General features: G+C 62.8%; 1 protein-coding gene across 2 annotated transcripts in view; it reads left to right on the forward strand.

Annotated features, from left to right (window-relative positions):
* Positions 1-22,891, forward strand: part of LRP1 (LDL receptor related protein 1) — a 79,057-nt gene that overhangs the window by 28,962 nt on the left and 27,204 nt on the right. Inside the window, exons 7-35 of one of the 2 annotated variants that reach the window (XM_059719221.1) lie at positions 5,663-5,825; positions 6,433-6,655; positions 6,945-7,134; positions 7,467-7,610; positions 8,123-8,359; positions 8,512-8,692; positions 8,798-9,020; positions 9,378-9,567; positions 9,686-9,811; positions 10,726-10,866; positions 11,023-11,148; positions 11,276-11,392; positions 11,565-11,645; positions 12,288-12,338; positions 14,118-14,285; positions 14,726-14,908; positions 15,019-15,219; positions 15,602-15,847; positions 16,820-17,017; positions 17,372-17,576; positions 17,873-18,037; positions 18,462-18,706; positions 19,081-19,212; positions 19,620-19,847; positions 20,447-20,621; positions 21,770-21,864; positions 22,056-22,205; positions 22,298-22,438; positions 22,694-22,822. In XM_059719221.1, coding sequence (XP_059575204.1) covers positions 5,663-5,825; positions 6,433-6,655; positions 6,945-7,134; positions 7,467-7,610; positions 8,123-8,359; positions 8,512-8,692; positions 8,798-9,020; positions 9,378-9,567; positions 9,686-9,811; positions 10,726-10,866; positions 11,023-11,148; positions 11,276-11,392; positions 11,565-11,645; positions 12,288-12,338; positions 14,118-14,285; positions 14,726-14,908; positions 15,019-15,219; positions 15,602-15,847; positions 16,820-17,017; positions 17,372-17,576; positions 17,873-18,037; positions 18,462-18,706; positions 19,081-19,212; positions 19,620-19,847; positions 20,447-20,621; positions 21,770-21,864; positions 22,056-22,205; positions 22,298-22,438; positions 22,694-22,822 — 4,854 coding nt within the window. The remainder of the gene's footprint in view (positions 1-5,662; positions 5,826-6,432; positions 6,656-6,944; positions 7,135-7,466; positions 7,611-8,122; positions 8,360-8,511; positions 8,693-8,797; positions 9,021-9,377; positions 9,568-9,685; positions 9,812-10,725; positions 10,867-11,022; positions 11,149-11,275; positions 11,393-11,564; positions 11,646-12,287; positions 12,339-14,117; positions 14,286-14,725; positions 14,909-15,018; positions 15,220-15,601; positions 15,848-16,819; positions 17,018-17,371; positions 17,577-17,872; positions 18,038-18,461; positions 18,707-19,080; positions 19,213-19,619; positions 19,848-20,446; positions 20,622-21,769; positions 21,865-22,055; positions 22,206-22,297; positions 22,439-22,693; positions 22,823-22,891) is intronic. The other variant, XM_059719222.1, reaches the window with a different exon arrangement.

The following is a 22,891-nucleotide window of genomic DNA, read 5'->3' on the forward strand; positions in this document are numbered from 1 at the left end:
ACCTCAGACGCCGTGGCGGCGAGGCTGGGCCCTGCGGTGCGCAGAGGGAAGGACGAGAGGCTTCCCTTGCACATCGCAGACTATGTCCGAGCTGTCAGAAACCCCTGTGTTCCCCGCAACCCATAGGATTTAGGTACCTCTGATCTTCCTTGGCAAAAACCCTGCACTATTGTCTAGTGTCCCCGGGCTGAGGGACATGCCCCAGGTCAGGTGGGGAATCTGGCAACCCCTGGCTCTTGTGTCCGAGGCGAACAGCCTGTCTCTGTGCCTGGTTTAGGAGCTGGCTCGGACCCAACTTGGTGTGACCGCCAGCGCCTTTGGCTCTGGGGCCAAGAAAAGGGGTCTGCATCTGCGGGCTTGTCCTGACCGATGCTCCTATCCTGTCTGAGCGAGGAGCGCAGGGGAGCTTGCACGATAGCGTGTTACGTGGGCTGTCGGCACCCCACAGCAAGAGCCCAGAGGTCTCTGCAGGACTCTTCCCCACTCCAGGCTGTGTCACCCTCACCTGGCCCGCGAGCCAAGTGTGGACATCCGGAGAGCAGCCTGCCATGCCGCGTGTGCACTTGCACATGTGTGCAGTACACGCGAGGAGGCCGGAAGGCAGCTCGGGGCCATCCCAGCTCGCGGGCTGGCTGCCGGCCACCCTGTTCCACCCAGCCGGCGATTCCAGAGCATGCTCTTTGCACTTGCAAAGCCGTGGTGCAAAGCTCCCCGGATGCAACCTCCGTGGTTAAACACAATTTCCCCTCTGCGTTGTTCTGGGTCCAGCTATTCTTGAGGGCTTCTGTGGGCTTTGCAAACCTGTGCAGCACAGCCCCCACTGCCAACTGTTGGAAATCTGGGCCCGCGAGCAATGTTTGCTTCATTTATCTGTGCATTAGTGTCTTCCTTCACCCCGTGGCCTCTCCGTCAGCCCCCGCTTGTCAAGGACTGAGTGCCTCCTCCCTGCAGACAGCCCAGAGAAAGGGGCCATTGGGTAAGAATTAGAGCCACTAGATTGAGGCACTTGCGCCTGGCAGAAGGGCAGGCCGCCCTGCGGGGCCGGAGCGTGTCTCCCGCATGTCCCGCTAACATACTTGTGAATGAAGGAATATTGCACCCGGGAGCAATGTTTACCCACGGAGCATTTTTTTTGCTGCTACAGAGCCCGTCTTGTTCTCTTTGGGGAGCGCGAGAGTGCAAGCGGGGGGGAGGCGAATGGCTTTGGATGATGGCATGATGCAGACACATCCGAAGGATCCTGCCTTAAAGGCGGGCTGCATCCCGCGCGCCCCTGGGGATCGCATTCCTAGCGAGCTCGCGGAGGCGGGGCGAGTCACCAGCACGCTTGCTTGCCAGCTCTGACGGGCTGTCTGGAAACCGCTGTTCTACCTCCTCTCCCCTTGGCCCAGGCCTGTGTCCGGCCCTGCTCTGCAACCGGTACCCAGAACCCCTCGGCCGCGCCAGCACCTCACGGTCCCAACCCCCCCCACCCCATGCCAGCTTCATGCGGCTCCTGGCAAGTTCAAGGCCCCTCAAATAACAGGCCTGGGTTTGGAAGGACCAGCCCACACTGGGCCAGGGCCTCTGGCAGTGTTTTTTGGGGGGGCTCAGCGGGGCATCGGCTTCCATGTGCTGACCTGTTGCAGCAATGTGTGGGGGGTATCCCTCACCGCTGCTCAACTTCATCAGAGCCAAGGTTTTACCCTGTAAAGGAGGCCTGATCCTGCCCCGGGGGTGGCAAGGACCCCTTTACACATGTCTCTCCACTGCGGAAAATGTGGGCAGCTGGAACAATTCCAGCTGAATAGCGCAGCGAAAGGAGCCCGGGTCCATCACCAACACATGGTCCCGGGGCTGTTCACGGCCCAGGAGGCGAGGGCCCGTGCACACGCGTGTGCTTTGCTTTGTTGCAAGGACTTGGGCTGAAAGGAACTGTTAGAACAGCGACTCTCAACCTGGGGAGCTGTGAGATCCTTTGATGGGGGGCCGCGGGGTCCTGGGCAATGGGTTTGCCCCGGAGAGAAGTCCCCTGTGTGCTCACATTGCCCTTCGCATTGGGGTTTAGTGCCGCTTTTCAATGATGCAGTCCCGGGGACAGCTGGTCCGATGCACTTTGTGATAGACTGGTAGTATCCCATCAAATTTATCCCAGGACAGCGCACGGATGTGCGCACTTTGTCTCGGGATAAAATGGCATTTCCCAGGAGAAAGGCCATGTCCATTTGTAGCGTGAGGCATGCAAACAGCTATGGGCAATCATGAGATGAACCCGGAGGTTTCACATAGGAGTCACTGGCATCAAAGCTGCCTGCCCGGGCGTGGGCTGGCCAAGGTCCCTGCAATGGCCGAGTTGCTCTAGTGTTTGTCCATAGTCAAATACCGAGTGAAAGCGAAGTGCTGGCATTTTCTAGGGGACCCTCCAGTCCATTGAGGGGGCATAGAAAGATGGAGATTTGCTGTGTTGGATCATCTGGTCTGGACTCCTGCAGAGGTGGTGGGTCAGCACGGGGCTCCCCGGGCTCTGTCAGCGGAGCTGCCTCTTGCTCTGGTCCAAACACCTCCCAGGGCCGCCCGCGTTGGGTTTACTTGGTCTGGCAGGTCCCCGGATCGAGGGCTGTGGGTGTTAGGGCCACGAGTCAGAGAGCGGTGGGGCTGGAAGGGAGCTCTGGAGGTCGCATCCAGTCCAACCCCTGCCTGAGGCAGGATCAGCCCTGTCCAGAGCAGCCCAGACAAACCTGTTGCCCAACCTCGTAGCAAAACTACCGTCCACCCTGACGCGCCACCAGACATCGCACCTGAACCCAGAGAAAGCAGGGGGACCAACATCCTGCTGCTGTTAATATATTCTCAAGATATCCCAGGCAGAGGCTATGCCACCCTCTCCGTCCGTACCAGTCTGAAACTCCTTGCTGACCCCATTGCAGCATCAGTCTAGGCTCAAGACCCTCTAGTCAGGACCCTCCGGGTTTAACTCCCAGCAGGAGCATTGGCACAGCCCAGTCCCCACCCCAGCCTGGGCTGCAGCCAACACCCAGTGCTTCTGAGGAAGGCCTAAAAACCCATGACACGTGGCTGTGGGATGGGGGGACTCCCTTCCAGCAGAGCCCAGAAGCCAGGGAAATTCCTAAAGTAGAGCAAAGGCATCGCTACGCCTGGATCATCCCTGTGCATCCTCTCCCTGACACCTCCAGGGAAGGGATGTCCGCACCTTCCAGGGGCATCTTGTTTGCTGCCTCCCTGCCCTGACAGCAAAGAGGTTTTTCCTGGTCGTCCTGCGTCTGCGTCCAGGATTGACCCCGCGTCCCCGGAACGGAGCTGACTCAGGCTGCATAGTCCCTGTGAAATGCTCTTGTGGGTGCGGGGGCTGGAGAAACCACAGGGCCATGCTCAGAGATGTGTAAATACAGTCAGAAAGCATTCAGTGCCCCATAGCTCATGGGAACACTGAGTCAGGACGATTGAGCAACGCAGCCGAGGGGACACAAGAGCCAGAGAGACTTGGCTGAGATGTCTCTTCCTGATGTGATGGAGTCTGTGGCTCAGAGCGGGCCCACCCTGCTCCAGAGGCTTGCACCGCTCGACCAGCTGCCCGGCTCCACCCCAGAAGTGGCTGCAGTCCAATGTATCTGTGCTGTCTCCGACGCACTCAGGGGAGGGTCTCTCAGGTACTCTGTCTAAGGCAGGAGGTTTGTAAGCCTTGTCCTGGGGCACGTGGCCCAAGTCTGAGCTGGCCAGTGTCTGCCCTGACCTCTGCCCCGGCCAGCTGTCTCACCCACCCCCCGGCATTGAGCAACACTGCTCTTGCTCAACACCGTCCGTGCATGCGTGTTGCATGCCAGGGGCACGCTTCGGAGGGGCGTAAAAATTTCAACATCCCCCTTGGATCTATGTGCGTGGCTGGCAGGAGGCGGCTGGTCATAGTCCACGTGTGCTGCCCTTCTGACTCAGCTGGGCTCAGCTCTTCCCCTTCCCTTTGCCCATATGCCCACCTTTGGCAGGCACATCATGCCCATAGCAGAGGGGGTGGCAGGCCCATAACGAGCAGGGCAGGGGCCACTTAATTAAGTAACGTGTCCAGACTCCCAATGTGTTTCCTAGTGGGGTCTGGAGCCCTGGGGCTTAGCTGCATGGGGCCCTGGGACTCTTCTGGCTTCCCCAGGCCCCACATCCAGGCCGGACCCACTGCTTTGGCCTCCGCAGAGCTTGGAGAAGGGGCTTCCCCACGCTCATTCTGACCCGCTCGCGTGGCTTTAACAGCCCGCGGGGTCGGGAGAGTCAAAATGGGGTGGTGGGCCGGCCGAGGCTCCCCGGGGAGGTATGTTGCAGCGTTTTGCGGTCTGCTCGGCTTCCTCCTCCCTGGTGAGCATGAGGGGTTAAAAATAGGTTCTTGCTATAACCCAGCCGGGAGGAAATCTGGGCTTAGCTGAGGCTGCGGGAAGGAGCCGAAAATAATAATAGTGCTAATAAGCCCCCAGCCCCCCTCCCGCCCCAGTCCCCGGATCCCTGCACAAAGGAACAGCTCGGAAAACAAAAGCCTTTGAGGAGCCTAATGCATTCCAGCTGTGACAACACAGCCCTGGCGCTGTGGCTCCGCCGCCCGGCCCAGCTCAAGGGCCAGCGTAGGGGGGTGCTCTGCACCCCGGGTTGGACCTGGACCCTTCCTGGGCTTGCTGCGTGGGTCCCCTGGCTGAGATCCACGGTGGGGCCAGCGCAAAGCAGGAGAGACCGACTGCCCTGGGGTGGGGGGGTCATGGAGGCTGGAGAGGAGAGGGGTCTTGCCTAAGGTCCACGAGTCCATCGGTGGCAGAGTTGGAAGGGGTCCCCAGGGCTGTGAAGGCCCAAAGGGCGCCTGCCTTGCCTTGTTCTATGTGTGTCACTGGGCGCGGGCAGCATACGGCCCCTCTCGAGCTGTGACAGATGGGGAAGGGCAAAGAAGACCCATCCCAGGCCCCCTCAACAGCCTTCCCTGCCAGGGAGAGCTGCACCACAGGCTTTGAGCGTTCAGGAGTGAAGCCTGCTGCTGCAGGGCTTACTCTTGGCTTCTCTGAGGCTACAGGGGCTTGCAGCCCCCCCCACCCCAGTCCCAGGGTGGGAAACACCCTCCCATCCCAGCCGGCACCAGGGCATCATCCTTCATCCCAGGACATTGGGAGCTGAGACCTGAACCCCTGCTGCAGGGGGAAGTGCTGGGTGCAGCACCCTGGGCTCTTGCAGGTGGGGGGGCAGATTTGGGGGGCATTGGGAGTATCTGTCTGTCTTGTGACCCCTGTCATGGGCCTGGCCGCAAGGCCCATCTCTCTCCCTTCTGCACGCTGGTCCCATGACTGACCCACGTTTCACCAAAGTGGGGCTGTCTGTGTTCACGTGTCCCCTTCTCCGCGTCTGCTGTCAGGAGTTGATAGAGCTTAGCCTTGGCACTACAGGGGTGCGCTGGGGTCCAGGGTCAGGCCACATCTAGGGAATAGAGTCCTTCCCCCAGTTGGTGTCAGGCCCCCCTTCCTTGCTCCCTACCCACAGTGGCCCTCCTGGACCCACATTTCTCTGAGCCAGGGTGAGAGGGGTGCCACGGAGGGCAGGGCCATATGCTGGGGAGGCATCACTAGCAGCTGAGACCTCGCCAAGCTTGTGGCACTGCCCGCCCCCCGGTCCCAGCTCTAATGGCCCCCGTGCCCCCACGTAGACGTGGAGCAGATGGCGATAGACTGGCTCACGGGGAACTTCTACTTCGTGGATGACATCGACGACCGGATCTTCGTGTGCAACAAGAATGGGGACACGTGTGTCACGCTGCTTGACCTGGAGCTGTACAACCCCAAGGGCATCGTGCTGGACCCCACCATGGGGTAAGGGCTGGGGTGGGGATGGGGGCGGGGGAAGCTCCTGGCTGCCTGTGGCCAGCTGGATTGCAAGCAGGAGGCATGAGGAACTGGCCCAGCTGGGCTCCAGCCGTGGCAGCAGCAGGTGGAGTTGCCCGGGGCTGCGCTGAGCCAGCCTCAGCTGGGAACTGCTGTCTGCAGAGCCGGCTGCCCACCTGCCCTGGGCTGGTGACCCCGTTGCAGCCAGGCCAAGCAGCGACAGCTGACAGCCGGCAGGAAGAGCCGCACAGCCATGTGCAAACGCATGCCTGGCTGCACGTGTGCACGGTGTGCATGTGTTGCAAAAGTAGTCTGCCCGGAGCTGTGTGGGCAGCGTGGGAGGCTGTGTGTGAGCATCTGTGTGTGAGCACAAGCCCTGGCGTGCATGTGCGTGTGAGAGCCCCAGCCCCCATGCTCAGGCATGCAAGCACGAGCCCATGAGCCTAAGCACGTGAGTCCATGTGTGAGCAGGAGCCTGTGTTGCTCGGCATGCGTGCCTCCATGCACATGTGTTGGTGTGGGTGTGCCAGTGTGAGCACGGCCGTGTGCTGTGTTCTCACCCCTGCTTCCTCCTCCCCCCGCTATTGCCTCGCAGGAAAGTCTTCTTCACGGACTACGGGCAGATCCCCAAGGTGGAGCGCTGCGACATGGACGGGCAGAACCGCACTAAGCTGGTGGACAGCAAGATCGTCTTCCCCCACGGCATCACGCTGGACCTGGTCAGCCGGCTCGTCTACTGGGCCGATGCCTACCTGGACTACATTGAGGTGGTGGACTATGAGGGCAAGAACAGGCACACCATCATCCAGGGCATCTTGGTGAGTGGTACCAAGCCGGACGGGGCCCCCGAGTCCCAGTGCGCCTGGTGCTGTACGTGCCGATAGTGCTTGTGTCTGTCTCGGGGCTGATCTGGATGCAGGACTTGGGGCTCACACATGCCCCTGCTGCCCCCTCCCTCCCCCCTGGTTCCAACCCCACTTCCCCACACCAGGCTCACACAAGGATGTTGCGAGGGCAGAGCAGGGGGCAGTGACTCGCATGGCCACCCTAATGCCAACGAGTGGGGTGAAGCATGGGGGGCATGTCTAATCCCATCACCTCCGACAGATCGAACACCTCTATGGCCTGACTGTCTTCGAGAACTACCTCTATGCCACCAACTCAGACAATGCCAACACCCAGCAGAAGACCAGCGTCATCCGGGTGAACCGCTTCAACAGCACCGACTACCATGTGATCACACGCGTGGACAGGGGCGGTGCCCTGCACATCTACCACCAGCGCCGCCAGCCCACGGGTAGGTCCCCAGGCGTGGGGTGGAGGACACCCACAGACTCACCTTGGTGGGGAGGGGCTTGGACCAGGGCGCAATGCTCCTGTCCTGGTTTGCACCGGTGGGAGGCATCCTCAGAGGCTCCTTTGGCAAGGTTGGGGGTCCCCCAGGAGCTCTGAGAGCAGTGGGTTCACCAGGTTGTGACCTCTGTGCCTGGCTCTGCTGTGACCCCAGCCCCACCCTCCCTGCACCCCCTAAGTACTCTGAGCACAGTGGAGGGGGCCCGTCTGCCCACCCCTTGCCCCGGCTTGCTGTGGGGGCGCGAGCACTGACCCCAGGGCTTGTCTGTCTACCAGTGCGGAGCCATGCCTGTGAGCCCGACCAGTTTGGAAAGCCCGGGGGCTGCTCTGACATCTGCCTGCTGGGCAACAGCCACAAGACACGGACATGCCGCTGCCGCTCTGGCTTCAGCCTGGGCAGCGATGGGAAATCCTGCAAGAGTGAGTGGGGCTAGGGGCAGCGCATAAAGCCAGTGCCACCCTGTGGCTTGGGGCCTGCCGGGGGGTGGGGTGGGGGGAAGGCATCGCGGGCTGGGAGAGCGGGTCGTGAGTCACCAGCTGTTGCTTCACTTCCCCTGTCTCATGCTGGCTGCAGTCAGCACAATGGGGATCCTTTGCTGACTGGGAGTTTCGCTGGGGCCACGGGGCACGGGACCAGGCCTCAGGCATGGCCACCTGGCTATAGCACTCCAGTGCCGTGGCTGGCACCGGGGCTGGCTCTGGCCTGCACGAGCTGGGGGGTTCCCGGAGCCAGGCTGATCAGGCAGTAGCAGAGAGGGTCCTTGCCCCTCTCAGTGCCCAGTGGTACCAAGATGCACCAGCCCTGGGATTCGGGGGCCGGGGGGCTTGGTACACTGATTGTCCCCACAGCCCCGGCCTCGCTAAGCTGCTCCTGGGGCTGGACCGGGTGGGACGAAGGGGGCTGCAGGCTGACCCCCACTCCCTACCCCCAGAGCCAGAGCACGAGCTGTTCCTGGTCTACGGGAAGGGCCGGCCAGGCATCATCCGGGGCATGGACATGAGTGCCAAGGTACCCGATGAGCATATGATCCCCATTGAGAACCTCATGAACCCCCGGGCCCTGGACTTCCATGGTGAGAATGGCTTCATCTACTTCGCCGACACCACCAGCTACCTTATCGGGCGCCAGAAGATCGATGGCACTGAGCGCGAGACCATCCTGAAGGACGGTGCGGCTGGTGGTGGGGCAGCGGGGTCTGGGGCCTGGGGTCAGATCCTGCCTGAGCCTCAAGGAGAGGCGACTGCTGGAAGTGGTGCGGGTACTAGCTGCAGGAGGCCCAGGCCCTGCTCACAAGCCAGCCCCTCCCATCCCCCCCCACAGGCATCCACAACGTGGAGGGCATTGCTGTGGACTGGATGGGCAACAACCTGTACTGGACGGATGACGGCCCCAAGAAAACCATCAGCGTGGCCCGACTGGAGAAGGCGGCTCAGACCCGCAAGACGCTCATCGAGGGCAAGATGACCCACCCCCGCGCCATCGTGGTGGACCCCCTCAATGGGTAGGAGCAGGGGGTGGGGGTCCTGTTCTTCCCCTGCATAGGTGGCACTGCTGGGGGGGTGGTCTTTGGATGGGCCCCGTGACTTAGGGCTCGGTCCCCCTCCAGGTGGATGTACTGGACAGACTGGGAAGAGGACCCCAAAGACAGCAAGCGAGGCAAGATCGAGCGGGCCTGGATGGATGGCTCCAACCGCAACATCTTCATCACCTCCAAGACCATCCTGTGGCCGAACGGCCTGAGCCTCGACATCCCCGGCAAGATCCTCTACTGGGTGGACGCATTCTACGACCGCATTGAGATGGTCTACCTCAATGGCACCGAGCGCAAGGCGAGCCTGAGGCCCGCTACATGCCTCCTCTCCCCTTCCCTCCAGCCCTGCGCAGCCTCGGGTTGAGCCGCCTGCCCCGTGCTGGGTCCAGGCATCCCCTGCCCTGCTGTGGCCTTGGTCATGTCACCTAGTGCTGGGGTTGCTACTTGCCATGCCCAGCTCCTGCAGGCAGGGAGGAGGGGGCAACTGCTCCCCTCAGGCCCTTTCCAGGCCCCCACAGCTGAGACTCCAGTGCATGCAGTCGCCCCAGGGCTCCTCTCCTCCTGCCCTCCACCCTGCTCCCAGCCCTGTCTGGGGGGGCTCCCTGGGCCCGCGCCCCCCGAGCCCGCCCCGAGCCGCTGTCTCCCCCCGATACAGATCGTGTACGAGGGGCCAGAGCTGAACCACGCATTCGGGCTGTGTCACTACAGCACCTTCCTCTTCTGGACCGAGTACCGCAGCGGCAGCATCTACCGCCTGGACCAGGCCAGCAAGGCCGTGAGCCTGCTGCGCAATGAGCGCCCGCCCATCTTCGAGATCCGCATGTACGATGCGCAGCAGCAGCAAGGTGCCCGGGCCTGGGGGGGCGTGGTGCAGTAGCGGGGGGTTGGGGGCGGACAGGGGCAGGTGTTGTGGGGGGTCAGGGAGCCATGCCCCCTGTGCTCACCCCTGCTCCCTGGCCACAGTGGGCTCCAACAGCTGCCGTGTGAACAACGGGGGCTGCAGCAGCCTGTGCCTGGCAGTGCCGCAGGGCCGGCACTGCGCCTGCGCTGAGGACCAGATCCTGGGGGCTGACTCGGTCACCTGCCAAGGTAGGTGTTTCTGCTGTCTTGTGCCTCAGTTTCCCCCCCTCCCCTGCTTCGCTGTGTGTGGATCCCAGTGTGGAGCCAGGACTCCTGGGTTCTGCCCAGCTCTGGGCCCTGCTCAGCCCTGGGTCCGCTGCCCCGATGCTTCTCCCTTGGGTCAGCGCATCCCCCCACCCAACCATGTCGCTGGTTCCCTGACACCTGGGGTCTTGCACCCCCCTGAAGGCTGGGACCCTGGGTTGGGTGTGAGCGTTGTGCACTCCCCTTGCACAGGTGTGACACACATGCCTGCGTTCAGAACCCAGGCATCCGGGACATACCCACACTTGGAACCCAGACATTTGGGGGACACACTCATGACACACATAGAACCCAGGTGTCCAGGATGCTCGCGCATGCACACACACACGTATATATGTCCAGGGCACACACAGACTCCTAACATACCCACGCACACAACCGAGGCGAGCACACACCCATACACAGAATCCGTGTCTGGGACACATTCACACACACAATCCAGGCACCTGGGGAATGCACACATACAGAGCCCAGGTGGGCACATGCACACCCACACACTGCTGGCATCTGGGGGACATGCGCATGCCCACACACACAGAACCCATGTGTCCAAGATACATACACACGCATACACAGAATCTGGGTGCCTGGGGGATGTACACATACCCACAACCCGGGCATCCGGGACACACATGCTCACACACACAGAACCCAGATGTCTGACACACACACACACATGCGCACACACACACACAGTGTACCCACACATGCAGAACCCAGGCATCTGGGACATGGACAGAGAACAGTTGTCCAGGACCCACACGTGCAGACCCCAGGCCTCCCTGCCCCACGCCTGGGTTGCTCCGGTGGTGCTCAGCCCATGCTCTTGCCCTGCGCAGCCAACCCATCCTATGTGCCGCCGCCCCAATGCCAGCCGGGTGAGTTTGCCTGCAAGAACAGCCGCTGCATCCAGGAGCGCTGGAAGTGCGACGGTGACAACGACTGTCTGGACAACAGCGATGAGGCTCCTGAGCTCTGCTGTGCGTAGCTGCTGGGATAGGAGTGGGGGGGCGCTGCCCTGGGCTCTGTGCCTTAGTTTTCCCCATCTGCAGCATGGGACTAATACCTTTGGGTTGGGAGCCTGGTTGCGGGGGGAGTTCAGGCCTCTGGGTCCTTATCCCCGTCCTCCCCCCCAGACCAGCACACCTGCCCCTCTGATCGCTTCAAGTGTGAGAACAACCGGTGCATCCCCAACCGCTGGCTCTGCGACGGCGACAACGACTGTGGCAACAACGAAGATGAGTCCAACTCTACCTGCTCTGGTGAGGGCCCCCCCGTGCGTGTGTGTCCTGGACACCTGGGTTCTGCGTGTGCATGTTCTCCAGCTTGATCCGGGGGGCCAGGCCTGAGGGGGCTCACCCCACTTATGTCTTGCCCCCACCCCCACAGCTCGCACCTGCCCCCCGAACCAGTTCTCCTGTGCCAGTGGCCGCTGCATCCCCATCTCCTGGACCTGCGACCTGGACGATGACTGCGGTGACCGATCCGACGAGTCGGCCTCCTGCGGTGAGCGGCAAGCGGGGGCTTGAGCGGGGTGCAGTAAGGAGACTTGCATGGGGGCAGGGACTGAGACCTGGGGTTGTAAAGGGGCACGTGGGGCAGAGAACAAGGCCCCTGGGGTGGCGGGATCCCTTGGAGCTGGGGGCTTGGCACTGAGGCTGCCCCTGTGCCCCCTCAGCCTACCCTACCTGCTTCCCACTGACCCAGTTCACCTGCAACAACGGGCGCTGCATCAACATCAACTGGCGCTGCGACAACGGTGAGTGCCTCTGCTGCACACGTGCCTGCATGCATGCCCACGCGGCCGGCCCGGGGCCAGATCAGAAGCAGGGAGATACTGCCCTGGGGGTCAGGAGGGCAGGGGCTTTTGGGTAAGAGCCAGGGGAGAGGATTTGCTGCACATACCCCCCTCCCTGAGCTAATTTGCAAACAAATGTTCAAAGTTAATGAGCAGGGGGCATTTCTGTGCCCTGGAGGCCCAGGAGAGAGGAGCTCCCCTATCCCGGGCGGCTTGCGGGGGTGGGAGCAGCTTTGGAGGTTGTTGGTTTTGGGGGGGAGGGGTTTGCACATGCTCAGTCTAAAGGGGATGTAGGGATTGGGACCAAAACTGGAAGCCCCTCGCAGCTGCCCACATCCTGCCCCCCACATCTGTAGCCAGGGACACGCGTGTAGCCCCACGTGGCTGCCCCCCGGCCCCAGGGAGAGGGGAACAGGCTCTGTCTGCTGCTTCTGATCTCTAGCCCAGGCCACCCCCTGCCCATGTCCGTCTCGTGTCCGTGTCCGTGTGCTGTCCGTGTCGTGTGTGTGGCTGCCCTGCCGGCGGCGCCGTGTGCTCGTGCGTGTCCGTGCTGTGTCCTCACGTGTCCCCTTCCCCGTCTCTTGGCTGGTTTCTGTGTTTCAGAGAAGGATTGTGGGGATGGCTCTGACGAAAAGAACTGTCCAAAGTCTGCCGGTTAGTGCATAGATCACCATGTGCCCCCCGCCCCCCAAATGGGCCGGCCTGGCGCTGCCACGCTCCCCCGGGCCCACGTGGCCACCCACTGGCAATGGCACTTCCCCTACTGCCTCACTGCTCCACGCTCAGGGGTGTTTGCCGCCCACCCCCTGGGCCTGGCTGCCCTCTTTGGGGCTCCCTTGCTTCCAGGGGGTAGGTGGTGCTGGTGGTCAGGCATGACGGTGGGTCCACAGCCCGTGCCAGCATCTCGGCACAGCCCGCGGCTCCTGTCTGCTGGGCTCGGAGGAGATGGGAAGGGGAGGCAGGGCCTGAGGTAGCTGGTGTTGGGCCTGGTCCAAGGGATAGTGATGCACATGTACATGTGTGCACGCATATGCGTGCACACACACACAAACATACATGTGGGTGCCTGTGCATACAATCAAACACACACACCCACACCTCCAGGCATCTAGGGGACACACACACACACACACACACACTGAACTCAATGGACCCCATGTTTCCAAGACATACGCACAGAAACCAGGCATCTGGGACACACACGCATACCTACACCCCCCAGATGTCCAGGACATGTATACATTGAACACAAGTGTCTGAGATGCACGCACACCCACGCACACAACCCATGTGTCAGGACATGTACCTGCACAGAACCCGGGCATCCCCCCCACCAGGTGTTTGGGGGATGCGCTGCGCCCCCCCCCCCGGAAACAAACCCCATGCACAGAACCCAAAGCATCCCACATGAACACAGAACTTGGGCATTTGGGACACGCATATACACACAAATACACGCACAGCCCAAGCATTTGGAGGACATGCACACAGAATCCAGGCATCTGAGATGCACGCACACGCACACACACATACATATGCGCACGCACACACACAACCAGGCAGGCATCCAGGACACATTCACCCAACCCACATGTCCAGGACATACCCACACACACAGAACCCAGGCATCCCATGCACACATGCACACACTTCCCCCTCCCTTGCCTTAGCAGTGCGGTGAGGTCAGCGGAACCCCGGGCTGGGGCCAGGGCCCATCAGGCTGTAGGGTGCACGTGACTTTAGTGGGGGGGTAAAGCAGAACCCCCCCCTTCCAAAGCACCGTCCCGCCAGCACCCCAGAGCCGTCCCCTGGCTTCAGGCATTTTAGGGACCCTGTCCCCCTGCCCGGCACACGTGTGATCCTGGAACATGCATGTCCCCTTGCACATGTGAACCCTCCTGTCACTGGGCAGCACAGGCGATACTTTCTATTCCAGGGGGGAGGATTATGAGGGACGTTGTAGCAGCAGCTCTGCAGGGACATTACAGGGATCAGGCCCCTACCCCAACCCAGGAGGGGAAACTGAGGCAGGAGCTGCCATTGCCAGTGCTCCCAGGCCGAGCCTCTCTGCAATTGGCCAGATCCAACCCCCCCAGTCTGGACCCTCCTTGCAGAGGGTCCCCTCCAGTCCCGCTTCCCCCCAACCGGGCAGAGGAGCCGCCCTTCCTGCCCCCTCCCCCGCCCCCCCCCCACGGTACATGAGATGATCTATGCAGTTTCTGTGTTTCTGCCTGCTGTGCTGGCAGGGGGGGAGAGGGGAGGGAGGGGGTGACTTGGGGGGCGGGCATGGGGGGGCAGGGGCTGAGATTTGGGAGTGGGGGGCAACTCGGTGCCCCCCTGCCCAGGCTGCGGGGCACGTGCAGCCTGGCTAGGCCTGACCCTGCCCGGTCCTGGGAGCCCCACTGTGCCCACTGACCCTCCCCGCGCCCGCAGACAACGACTGTGGGGACAACAGCGACGAGGCCGGCTGCAGCCACTCCTGCTCCAGCAACCAGTTCAAGTGCAACAGCGGGCGCTGCATTCCCGTGCATTGGACCTGCGATGGAGACAATGACTGCGGCGACTACAGTGATGAGACCCATGCCAACTGCACCAACCAGGGTGCGACTGCCCCCTCCCCCCCGCGCCCCCCAGCCCCCCAAAATGGGAGGAGAAGGGGCTGAGTCTGAACCTGGCCTGGTTCAGGGGGTGCAGTGTGTTACCTGGGGCTCAGTGCAGCTTTGGGGGGTGCTTGGCTGGGAGTTGTAGGGCAGGCCAGGGCTTTGGGGTCCTCAACCCCCCTGCAAAGCTCCTGGATATTGAGGGAGGGGGTTCCGGGGCTGAGCCCAGCCTGTCTGAGCTGGGGCAGTGTTGGGGTGCAGTGAGTTGGCCAGGGCTCAGCACAGGATGAGGGTGAGGGCCCTGGCTATGTGGGGCTCATGTCATGTGGATGGAGCGGGGCAGCGGCAGCAAGGACCCCCCCTTCCAGTGCTGCAGGGATATGGGGGGTCCTGGGATGCCCCTTGCCTGGGGTGTCCCAATAACATCCCTACCCCCTCCAGCCACGCGCCCGCCCGGGGGCTGCCACACGGACGAGTTCCAGTGCCGCTTGGACGGGCTGTGCATCCCCATGCGCTGGCGCTGCGACGGCGACACTGACTGCATGGACTCGTCGGATGAGAAGAACTGCGAGGGTGTCACCCACGTCTGCGACCCCAACGTGAAGTTTGGTTGCAAGGACTCAGGTATTGCCGGGGGGGCTGGCTCTAGGGGCACCAGGGCTGGGGGCTCTCCTGGGGGGGTGGGGGGGCAGGAGGGGTGTCTGGGTTCCCTTGTGACCTGCCACCCCCCACAGCCCGCTGCATCAGCAAGGCATGGGTGTGCGACGGGGACAGCGACTGCGAGGACAACTCAGACGAGGAGAGCTGCGAGGCGCTAGCATGCAAGCCACCCGCACACGCGTGTGCCAATGCCAGTACTGTCTGCCTGCCCCCTGAGAAGCTGTGTGATGGCACTGATGACTGTGCTGACGGCTCTGATGAGGGCGAGCTCTGCGGTGAGCCGCACCGGAAGCCTGGGTTCCTCTTTGAAGGGACTGGACAGCTAGGTTCCCTTCTGAGGGTGACTGGGTTGAAGCAGTGGGAAGGGGCTGGGGAACGGGGCTGGAAAGCAGGGGAGGGTCTGGAAGCCAGGACTCCTGGGTTCCTTTCCCAGCTCTGGCAGGGAACCGGGGTCTCATCCCAGGACCCCTGGGTGCTCTCCCGGGTGCTGGGAGAGCTGTGATTAGAGCAGGTGGGTCTCAGAGCCCAGAAGCCTGGGTACTGTGCCCAGACTGGGAAGGAAGAGGGGTTTCATGGCAGGGGCTGGGGGGCACCCGGACCCCTGGGTCCCTCCCCACCATCCCAGGGATGTGAGCAGGTGCTCTTCCCCCCCTGCAGACCAGTGCTCCCTGAACAACGGCGGCTGCAGCCACAACTGCACGGTGGCGCCAGGCGAGGGCATTGTGTGCTCATGCCCCCTGGGCATGGAGCTGGGCACCGACAACCGCACCTGCCAGATCCAGAGCTACTGCGCCAAGCACCTCAAGTGCAGTCAGAAGTGCGAGCAGGACAAGTTCAACGTCAAGTGCTCCTGCTACGAGGGCTGGATGCTGGAGCCTGATGGCGAGAGCTGCCGCAGCCTGGGTACGTGCAGCGCCGGGCACCCAGTGCTGGGCCAGGCCGCACCCAGCTGGTGCCTAGAGTCACACAGCCTGGGAGCTGCATGTGTGCAAAGGACAGGGTGCGTGTGCACAATGCATATGTAGAGCACTGGATGTGCTCATGCCAGGCAGCAAGGCCACGCGTGCCCGAGCAGGGGCACCTGGGACTGTCCCACCCCCCATCGCAGGGTTACTCAGGGTTGCACTGCCCTGCGCAGGGCCTTCTCCAGCTCCAGGACGGCTCCTTTGTCCTCCCCTTGTCCTGTTCCATCCCCCCACCCGGGGTGATGGGTTGGGGGGGCTCTTTCCTGGCACCTGCCTGCCCTGGCAGCGGCTTCGTTCCAGGCGAATGCTAAGCAGGGTATTCGCATCGGCCTTGCGCCCTGCTTCCTGTCTCCAGGGGGTGGGGGCTGTGCCCCTCTGGGGGCAGCTGGGGCCGGTCCCGCAGAGCGTCTTGGCCGGCCTGGTGTGGGGGGACCAGGCCTGTCCCCTGCCAAGGGCACGGCCCCCCCGCCTGCGCGGGAGCTGCTCCCGGCTGCTGTTGGCAGGCGCGGGTGGCACAAGAAAGGTCTCTCTGTTCCCAGCGCCCGGGAAGGACTGGCAAGGGGTGGTGGGTGGCCCGGGCTGGGGAGGTTCTTCCTACCGAGAGCAGCTGGGGGTGCAGGGGGAGGTCAGGGCCCGTGGCCTTGCTGTAGAGACAAGGGGAACTGAATGGGAGTCATGTGAGGAGGGGGCTGCAGGGTGGGAGTGAGGGGCACCGGCAAGGCTGGGGTGGACAGGGGGTTGCAGGGCAGGAGTGAGGGGCACTGGAGGGGCAGGGGGCCCAAAACAGGGCTGACTGTGACCCCCCCTGCTCTGCCCCCACGGGTCAGGCCCAAAGTCCCCATTGTGCTGCTGGTCCATCCCTCCAGCCCCTTCTGACCGCCCCCCTGTGACCTCCCATCTCTCCCGACAGACCCCTTCAAGCCCTTCATCATCTTCTCCAACCGCCATGAGATCCGCCGCATCGACCTGCACAAGGGCGACTACAGCGTGCTGGTGCCTGGCCTGCGCAATACCATCGCCCTCGACTTCCACCTCAACCAGAGCTCGCTGTACTGGACCGACGTGGTGGAGGACAAGATCTACCGGGGCAAACTGCTGGAGAATGGGGGTGCGTCGCCCCAGGGCCCCCTGTTGCTGGGACGTCCCGGGCACGGGGCAGGCTGGGGGGGCTGGATGCTTATAATGAGCCCCCTGGCTGCACCGCCGGCGCATTCAGCCCCATATAATGATACCTTTCTGCTCCCGGCGGCCGCTCATTATGTAGGCGTTAATTAGCATTCCCCGGCGCGCCCCTAATGGTAATTACAGCCCAGCAGCTGCGAGCGCACAAAGCCCAGCCTAACACGATTACTGCTGCCGGCACCTCCGCAGTTTGGGGGTCCCATGTCGCGGTGCAGGGAGACGGGGTGGGCCAGGGTGGACCGGAGCCCCTCGGGGTGCTGACAGCCCGGTCCCCCCCCAGCGCTGACCAGTTTTGAGGTGGTGATCCAGTATGGGCTGGCAACGCCCGAGGGGCTGGCAGTGGACTGGATCGCCGGCAACATCTACTGGGTGGAGAGCAACCTGGACCAGATCGAGGTGGCCAAGTTGGACGGCACCATGCGCACCACGCTGCTGGCTGGCGACATCGAGCACCCCCGCGCCATCGCCCTTGACCCCCGCTACGGGTGGGCCAAGCCCCTGGGACCCCCCACAGCCTGCCCCAGCAGTGATGCTGGGCCTGGGAGCTGTGACCATGGCAACAGGGAGGGAGGGATACGGTCTCCACAGCTACCACTGCTGTACCACTGTCTTCCTGGGTGACCCCTGGCCCCCTCCCCATGGGAGAGATGGTGTGACTTCTGCCCTTTGATTTCCATCCTCTGTTTCACCCCCCCCCTCCCCCCCTGCCGCCAGGATCGGGTTGTGGGGAGAGGTAGAGGGTGGTATGTGGCCTCTGACCTCGGTGTCCCCTGATCCCCAGGATCCTGTTCTGGACGGACTGGGATGCCAGCCTGCCACGCATTGAGGCAGCTTCCATGAGCGGCGCAGGCCGGCGCACCATCCATAAGGAGACAGGCTCGGGGGGGTGGCCTAACGGCCTCACCGTTGACTACCTGGAGAGGCGCATCCTCTGGATCGATGCCAGGTACTGGCCCTCACCCCTGGTGCCGCCCCCAACCCTTGCCTCACCACCCCCCTGCTCTACCTGGGGTCCTCCACGGCTGCTCACCCACCCCGTGGCCCTGGCTTGTGGGCACTGGAGCAGGCTCAGATGGGACCTCCAGCCCTTGCCTAACCCTGCCTCGAGCCCTTGTTTGGTCTCAGGTCCCATCTCCCAGTTCCTGACACCCCCCTGCAACTCTCGCTGGGTCTCAGACCCTCCTGGTCCCTGCTCGGCCCCTTGCAGCCATTGCTAGGTCTCAGTCCCCACAACCCAGTCCCTGCCGGTCCCCCTCCAACCCTGGCTCAGGTCTCAGACCCCCCAGTCCTTGCCCAGCCCAGGACTCAGACCTCCCCCGGACCCTGACAAGCCTCCTCCATCCCTGCTGGGTCTCTCGCCCGCTTCCCAGGTCTGACGCCATCTACTCAGCGCTGTATGATGGGACGGGGCACATGGAGGTGCTGCGGGGCCACGAGTACCTGTCACACCCGTTTGCGGTGACGCTGTACGGCGGTGAGGTCTACTGGACCGACTGGCGCACCAACACCCTGGCCAAGGCCAACAAGTGGACAGGCCACAACGTGACGGTGGTGCAACGCACCAACACGCAGCCCTTCGACCTGCAGGTCTACCACCCCTCCCGGCAGCCTCTGGGTGAGCATGCACCACCCGCACTGGGGGGGAGGGAGGGCATGGCAGGTGGAGCAGTGCATGCCGGGAGCACCCCTGTTCTGCTTGGAGACCCCTGATACCCCCCAGGGGACTCAGACCTGATCCCCCTGCTCAGGCTCCAGTTATGGGCCCTGGTGGGGTAGGTTGGGGGTCTGGGAATGGGGCCTGAGATGGGAATGGAGGGTGCTGGGCAGGCTGGGGGGCTCAAATGGGAATGGGGGGTGCTGGGTGGGCTGGGGGGTGTCTCAGATGGGAACTGGGGGAGCTAGGAGGCTGGGGGATGTCTCAAATGGGAATGAAGGGACAGGAGGGGCCTGGGGCTGGGCCGGGGTCTCACCACTGTGCCCCTGTGGCAGCCCCCAACCCGTGCGAGGCCAACGGGGGCCGTGGGCCCTGCTCCCACCTCTGCCTCATCAACTACAACCGGACGCTGTCATGTGCCTGCCCCCATCTCATGAAGCTGGACAAAGACAACACCACGTGCTACGGTAGGGGGGGGTCTATAGGGCACCAGGGGTGGGGGGTGACCCCGGCCCCAGGAGGCTGCCGGGACCCCACGGGACAGAGATGGGGAGGAGGAAGGGGGTTCGCTAGATCTGGCTTGGCTGGGGAAAAGACCCAGGAATCCAGGTCCCAGCCCCATTGTTCTCGCCCCGTCACTTGCGCTGCCTTCCCGGAGAACCGAGGCATCCGGGCCCCAGCCCCATGCCCGATTCCCCTTCTGGAATGGGAGAGAACCCAGGCGTCCGGGCTCAGCCCACTGTTCTCACCGTCAGCCCCCACTGCCTGCCCAGTGTCCCTGGGCAGGGGGCAGCTGAGAATGGAGGTCGGGGCAGGGACACCCCCGGGCCATGGGCCGGGAGTCCCCCACACTGACCCCGTGCTGCCCGCGCAGAGTTCCGGCAGTTCCTGCTGTATGCGCGGCAGATGGAGATCCGCGGTGTGGACGTGGACAGCCCCTACTACAACTACATCATCTCCTTCACGGTGCCCGACATCGACAACGTCACCGTGGTCGACTATGACGCCCGCGAGCAGCGCATCTACTGGTCCGACGTGCGCACCCAGGCCATCAAGCGTGCCTTCATCAATGGCACTGGCGTCGAGACCGTGGTCTCTGCAGGTGGGTCCCACTGGCCCCTGGGGCCACGGTGTGGCCTCTCCCTGGCCCCAGTACCACAGGGCCTGGTATCACAGCATGGCCTGCTCCACCCCAGGGCCACCAGGTCTGCCACCACTGTGCGGCCTGCCCCCTCCATCCTGGTGCCACGGGGCCTGATACCATAGCACAGCCTGCTCCAACCCAGGGCCACAGGGCCTGCCGCCATGGTGCTGCCTGTCCTGTCCACCCTGGGCCACGGGGCCTGATACCATGGCACGGCCTGCCCATGGCTTCCCCCACCCTGGGGACTGCTGCCACGGTGCAACCTGCCCCCTCCACTGTAGGGCCTATACCATGGCACAGCCTGTCCCTGGTTCCTTCCACCCCAGGAGGCCACAGTGCAGCCTGCCGTATCCACCCTGGGCCACAGTGCCTGCTATTATGGCCTGGCTTGCACCCAGTTCCCCCCGACACCAGGGCCACGGGGCCTGTGGCCACGGTGCAACCTGTCCCCTCCACCGTGGGCTGGGATGTCACTGCCCAGGGTTTCCAGCATGCAGTGCTCCTGGCAGGCAGCTGTGGGGCCCCGCTAATGCATCCCCACACCCGCTGCCTTGCAGACCTGCCCAATGCCCACGGGCTGTCCGTGGACTGGGTCTCCAGGAACCTCTTCTGGACCAGCTATGACACCAACAAGAAGCAGATCAATGTGGCACGGCTGGACGGCTCCTTCAAGAATGCTGTCATCCAGGGGCTGGACAAGCCCCATGGCCTAGTGGTCCATCCCCTGCGCGGGTGAGTCCTTGCCAGCTTGGACCTTCGGGCCACAGGGGCAGTGGGTTTGGGCTGCGGGGCTGAGGATGTGCCCATGGGGAGGGGCTGGGCCAGGGGACACCAGCCTGGGTCCATCTGTGCATGTGATTGTGTGTACAGGAGTGTGTGCAAGAGCATGCACACAACTCTGGGATTCTGTGTATGCACATGCATACAGCTGTGCATGATTGTTTGTGCATGAACATGCATACTACTGATTGCAAGTGCAGGCATACGTGCAAGAATGATTGTGTGTACATGCACACAACATTGCATGTGCTTGCACATGTGCATGGCTGATGGTGTATGTGCACACATGCCAGATTGTGCACACTGATTGCATGTGCACATGCATGACTACATACAGGTGCATGCGTGTATGAGTGCACGTGTGACCTGCTGTGTGTGTATGTGCTCAATCATGTGGCCTGCACCTGTATATGACAAGGTGTGGGTGGGTGTGATTGTGTGTGCATGCCACTGTGTGTGATTGTGTGGGTGTGCACCCACACCTGGCTACACATGCATGTGCATCCACTTGCACGTGAAAGAGCAAAATTGGGCTGCAGCAGCTCAGGCATTGCTAGTGTGAGCATGTGTACACGTGAGAGATGGTGGCAGGACAGTGTGTGTTGGAGTGGGGGTGTGAATGTGTGCATGTGTCAGAAACAGGCTGCAGCTCAGTACAGGTGTGTCAGTATGGGTATGTGTGTGAGAGACGGCTTGCACTGCTGTATATGAATGTGTGTCAGAGTGGGAGTGTGAACATGTACGTGTGCATGTGTGAGAGAAACGAGTGCAGTCCCATGCACTTATATGCATGTGTGCATGTGTGCCTCTAGGCATGCATGTGTGTGAGAGAAATGGGTGGTCTTGTGTGTGCATGTATATATCTGCATGTGTGCAAGAAATGGGTGCAGTCCCATGTGCGCACGTGTGTGTGACAGAAATGAGTACAGTCCTGTGTGTGCAAACGTATGTCCCCAGGCAAGAGGGGGACATGTTGCTGTCCAGCACGCGTGCACACACACCCACGTGTGTGCCCAGGCTCCCACGCTGCCCCCAGTTCAGTGCTCAGTGATGGGGGGGCGGAGCTCAGCCCCCATTAACCCCGTCCTCACCGCATGCAGGAAGCTGTACTGGACTGACGGTGACAACATCAGCGTGGCCAACATGGATGGCACCAACCGCAGCCTCCTCTTCACCAACCAGAAGGCGCCTGTCGGTACGGACCCCACCCCGCCAGCCCCTGCCCCCCTCCCGTGGGTGCCCCAGATCCTGCCTGTCTCCCCGGGGCTGAGTGGGGAGCAGCCACTATCTTGCACCAGGCCCTGCGCAGCCCGTCAGGAGAGCGGCGCACGCTGTATTTGCCCCCTGCTCTGTATTTGCTCCTCATAACCACCCCCTGCCTCGCAGGCCTGGCCATCGACTACCCCGAGAGCAAACTGTACTGGATCAGCTCTGGCAACGGCACCATCAGCCGCTGCAACCTGGATGGCACCGGCTTGGAGGTCCTGGACACCATGAAAGGGCAGCTGAGCAAGGCCACGGCCTTGGCCATCATGGGTGAGCACTGGACACGGGCCACGGGGTGCAGGGGGGGGGTGCTGAGGCTGTGCCCACTCGTGACACATCCCTTTTTTCCCCTCTCCGGGTAGGCGACAAGCTGTGGTGGGCGGACCAGGCCTCGGAGCGCGTGGGCACCTGCAACAAGAAGGACGGGACGGGCGCCGTGGTGCTGAGGAACAGCACCACGCTGGTCATGCATATGAAGGTGTACGATGAGAGTGTGCAGCAGGGTGAGTGGGGGACACTGGGGGAGTATTGGGAGCAGGGAGATGGGTGGGGGGGGCCCTACTGGCATCCAGAGAGCCCAGAGCTGGGGCATCCAGAGATGATGCCCATGGCATGGGCATCTGGAGAGCCTGGAGCCTGGCGCTGCCAGAGTCCTGGGGCCGGTGCAAAGGTGCAGGGGCTCCAGCAGTGGGGAGGGGACTTGTGGGGGTATAGACCCCTCCTGGCCCCCCTCAGCCTCCTACTGCCCCCATCTGCAGCCAGCACCAACCCCTGCAGCGTGAACAACGGGGACTGCTCGCAGCTCTGCCTGCCCACGTCGGAGACCACGCGCGCCTGCATGTGCACGGCCGGCTACAGCCTCAAGAGTGGGCAGCAGTCATGCGAGGGTGAGAGCCCCCCCGCACCCGCTGGGACCCCCCTTCCCTCCCAGCTGGGCTCTTGTGCGAGCACATGAA

Source organism: Alligator mississippiensis, chromosome 15 (genome assembly GCF_030867095.1).
Source record: "Alligator mississippiensis isolate rAllMis1 chromosome 15, rAllMis1, whole genome shotgun sequence".
In the NCBI taxonomy this organism is placed as follows: domain Eukaryota; kingdom Metazoa; phylum Chordata; order Crocodylia; family Alligatoridae; genus Alligator; species Alligator mississippiensis.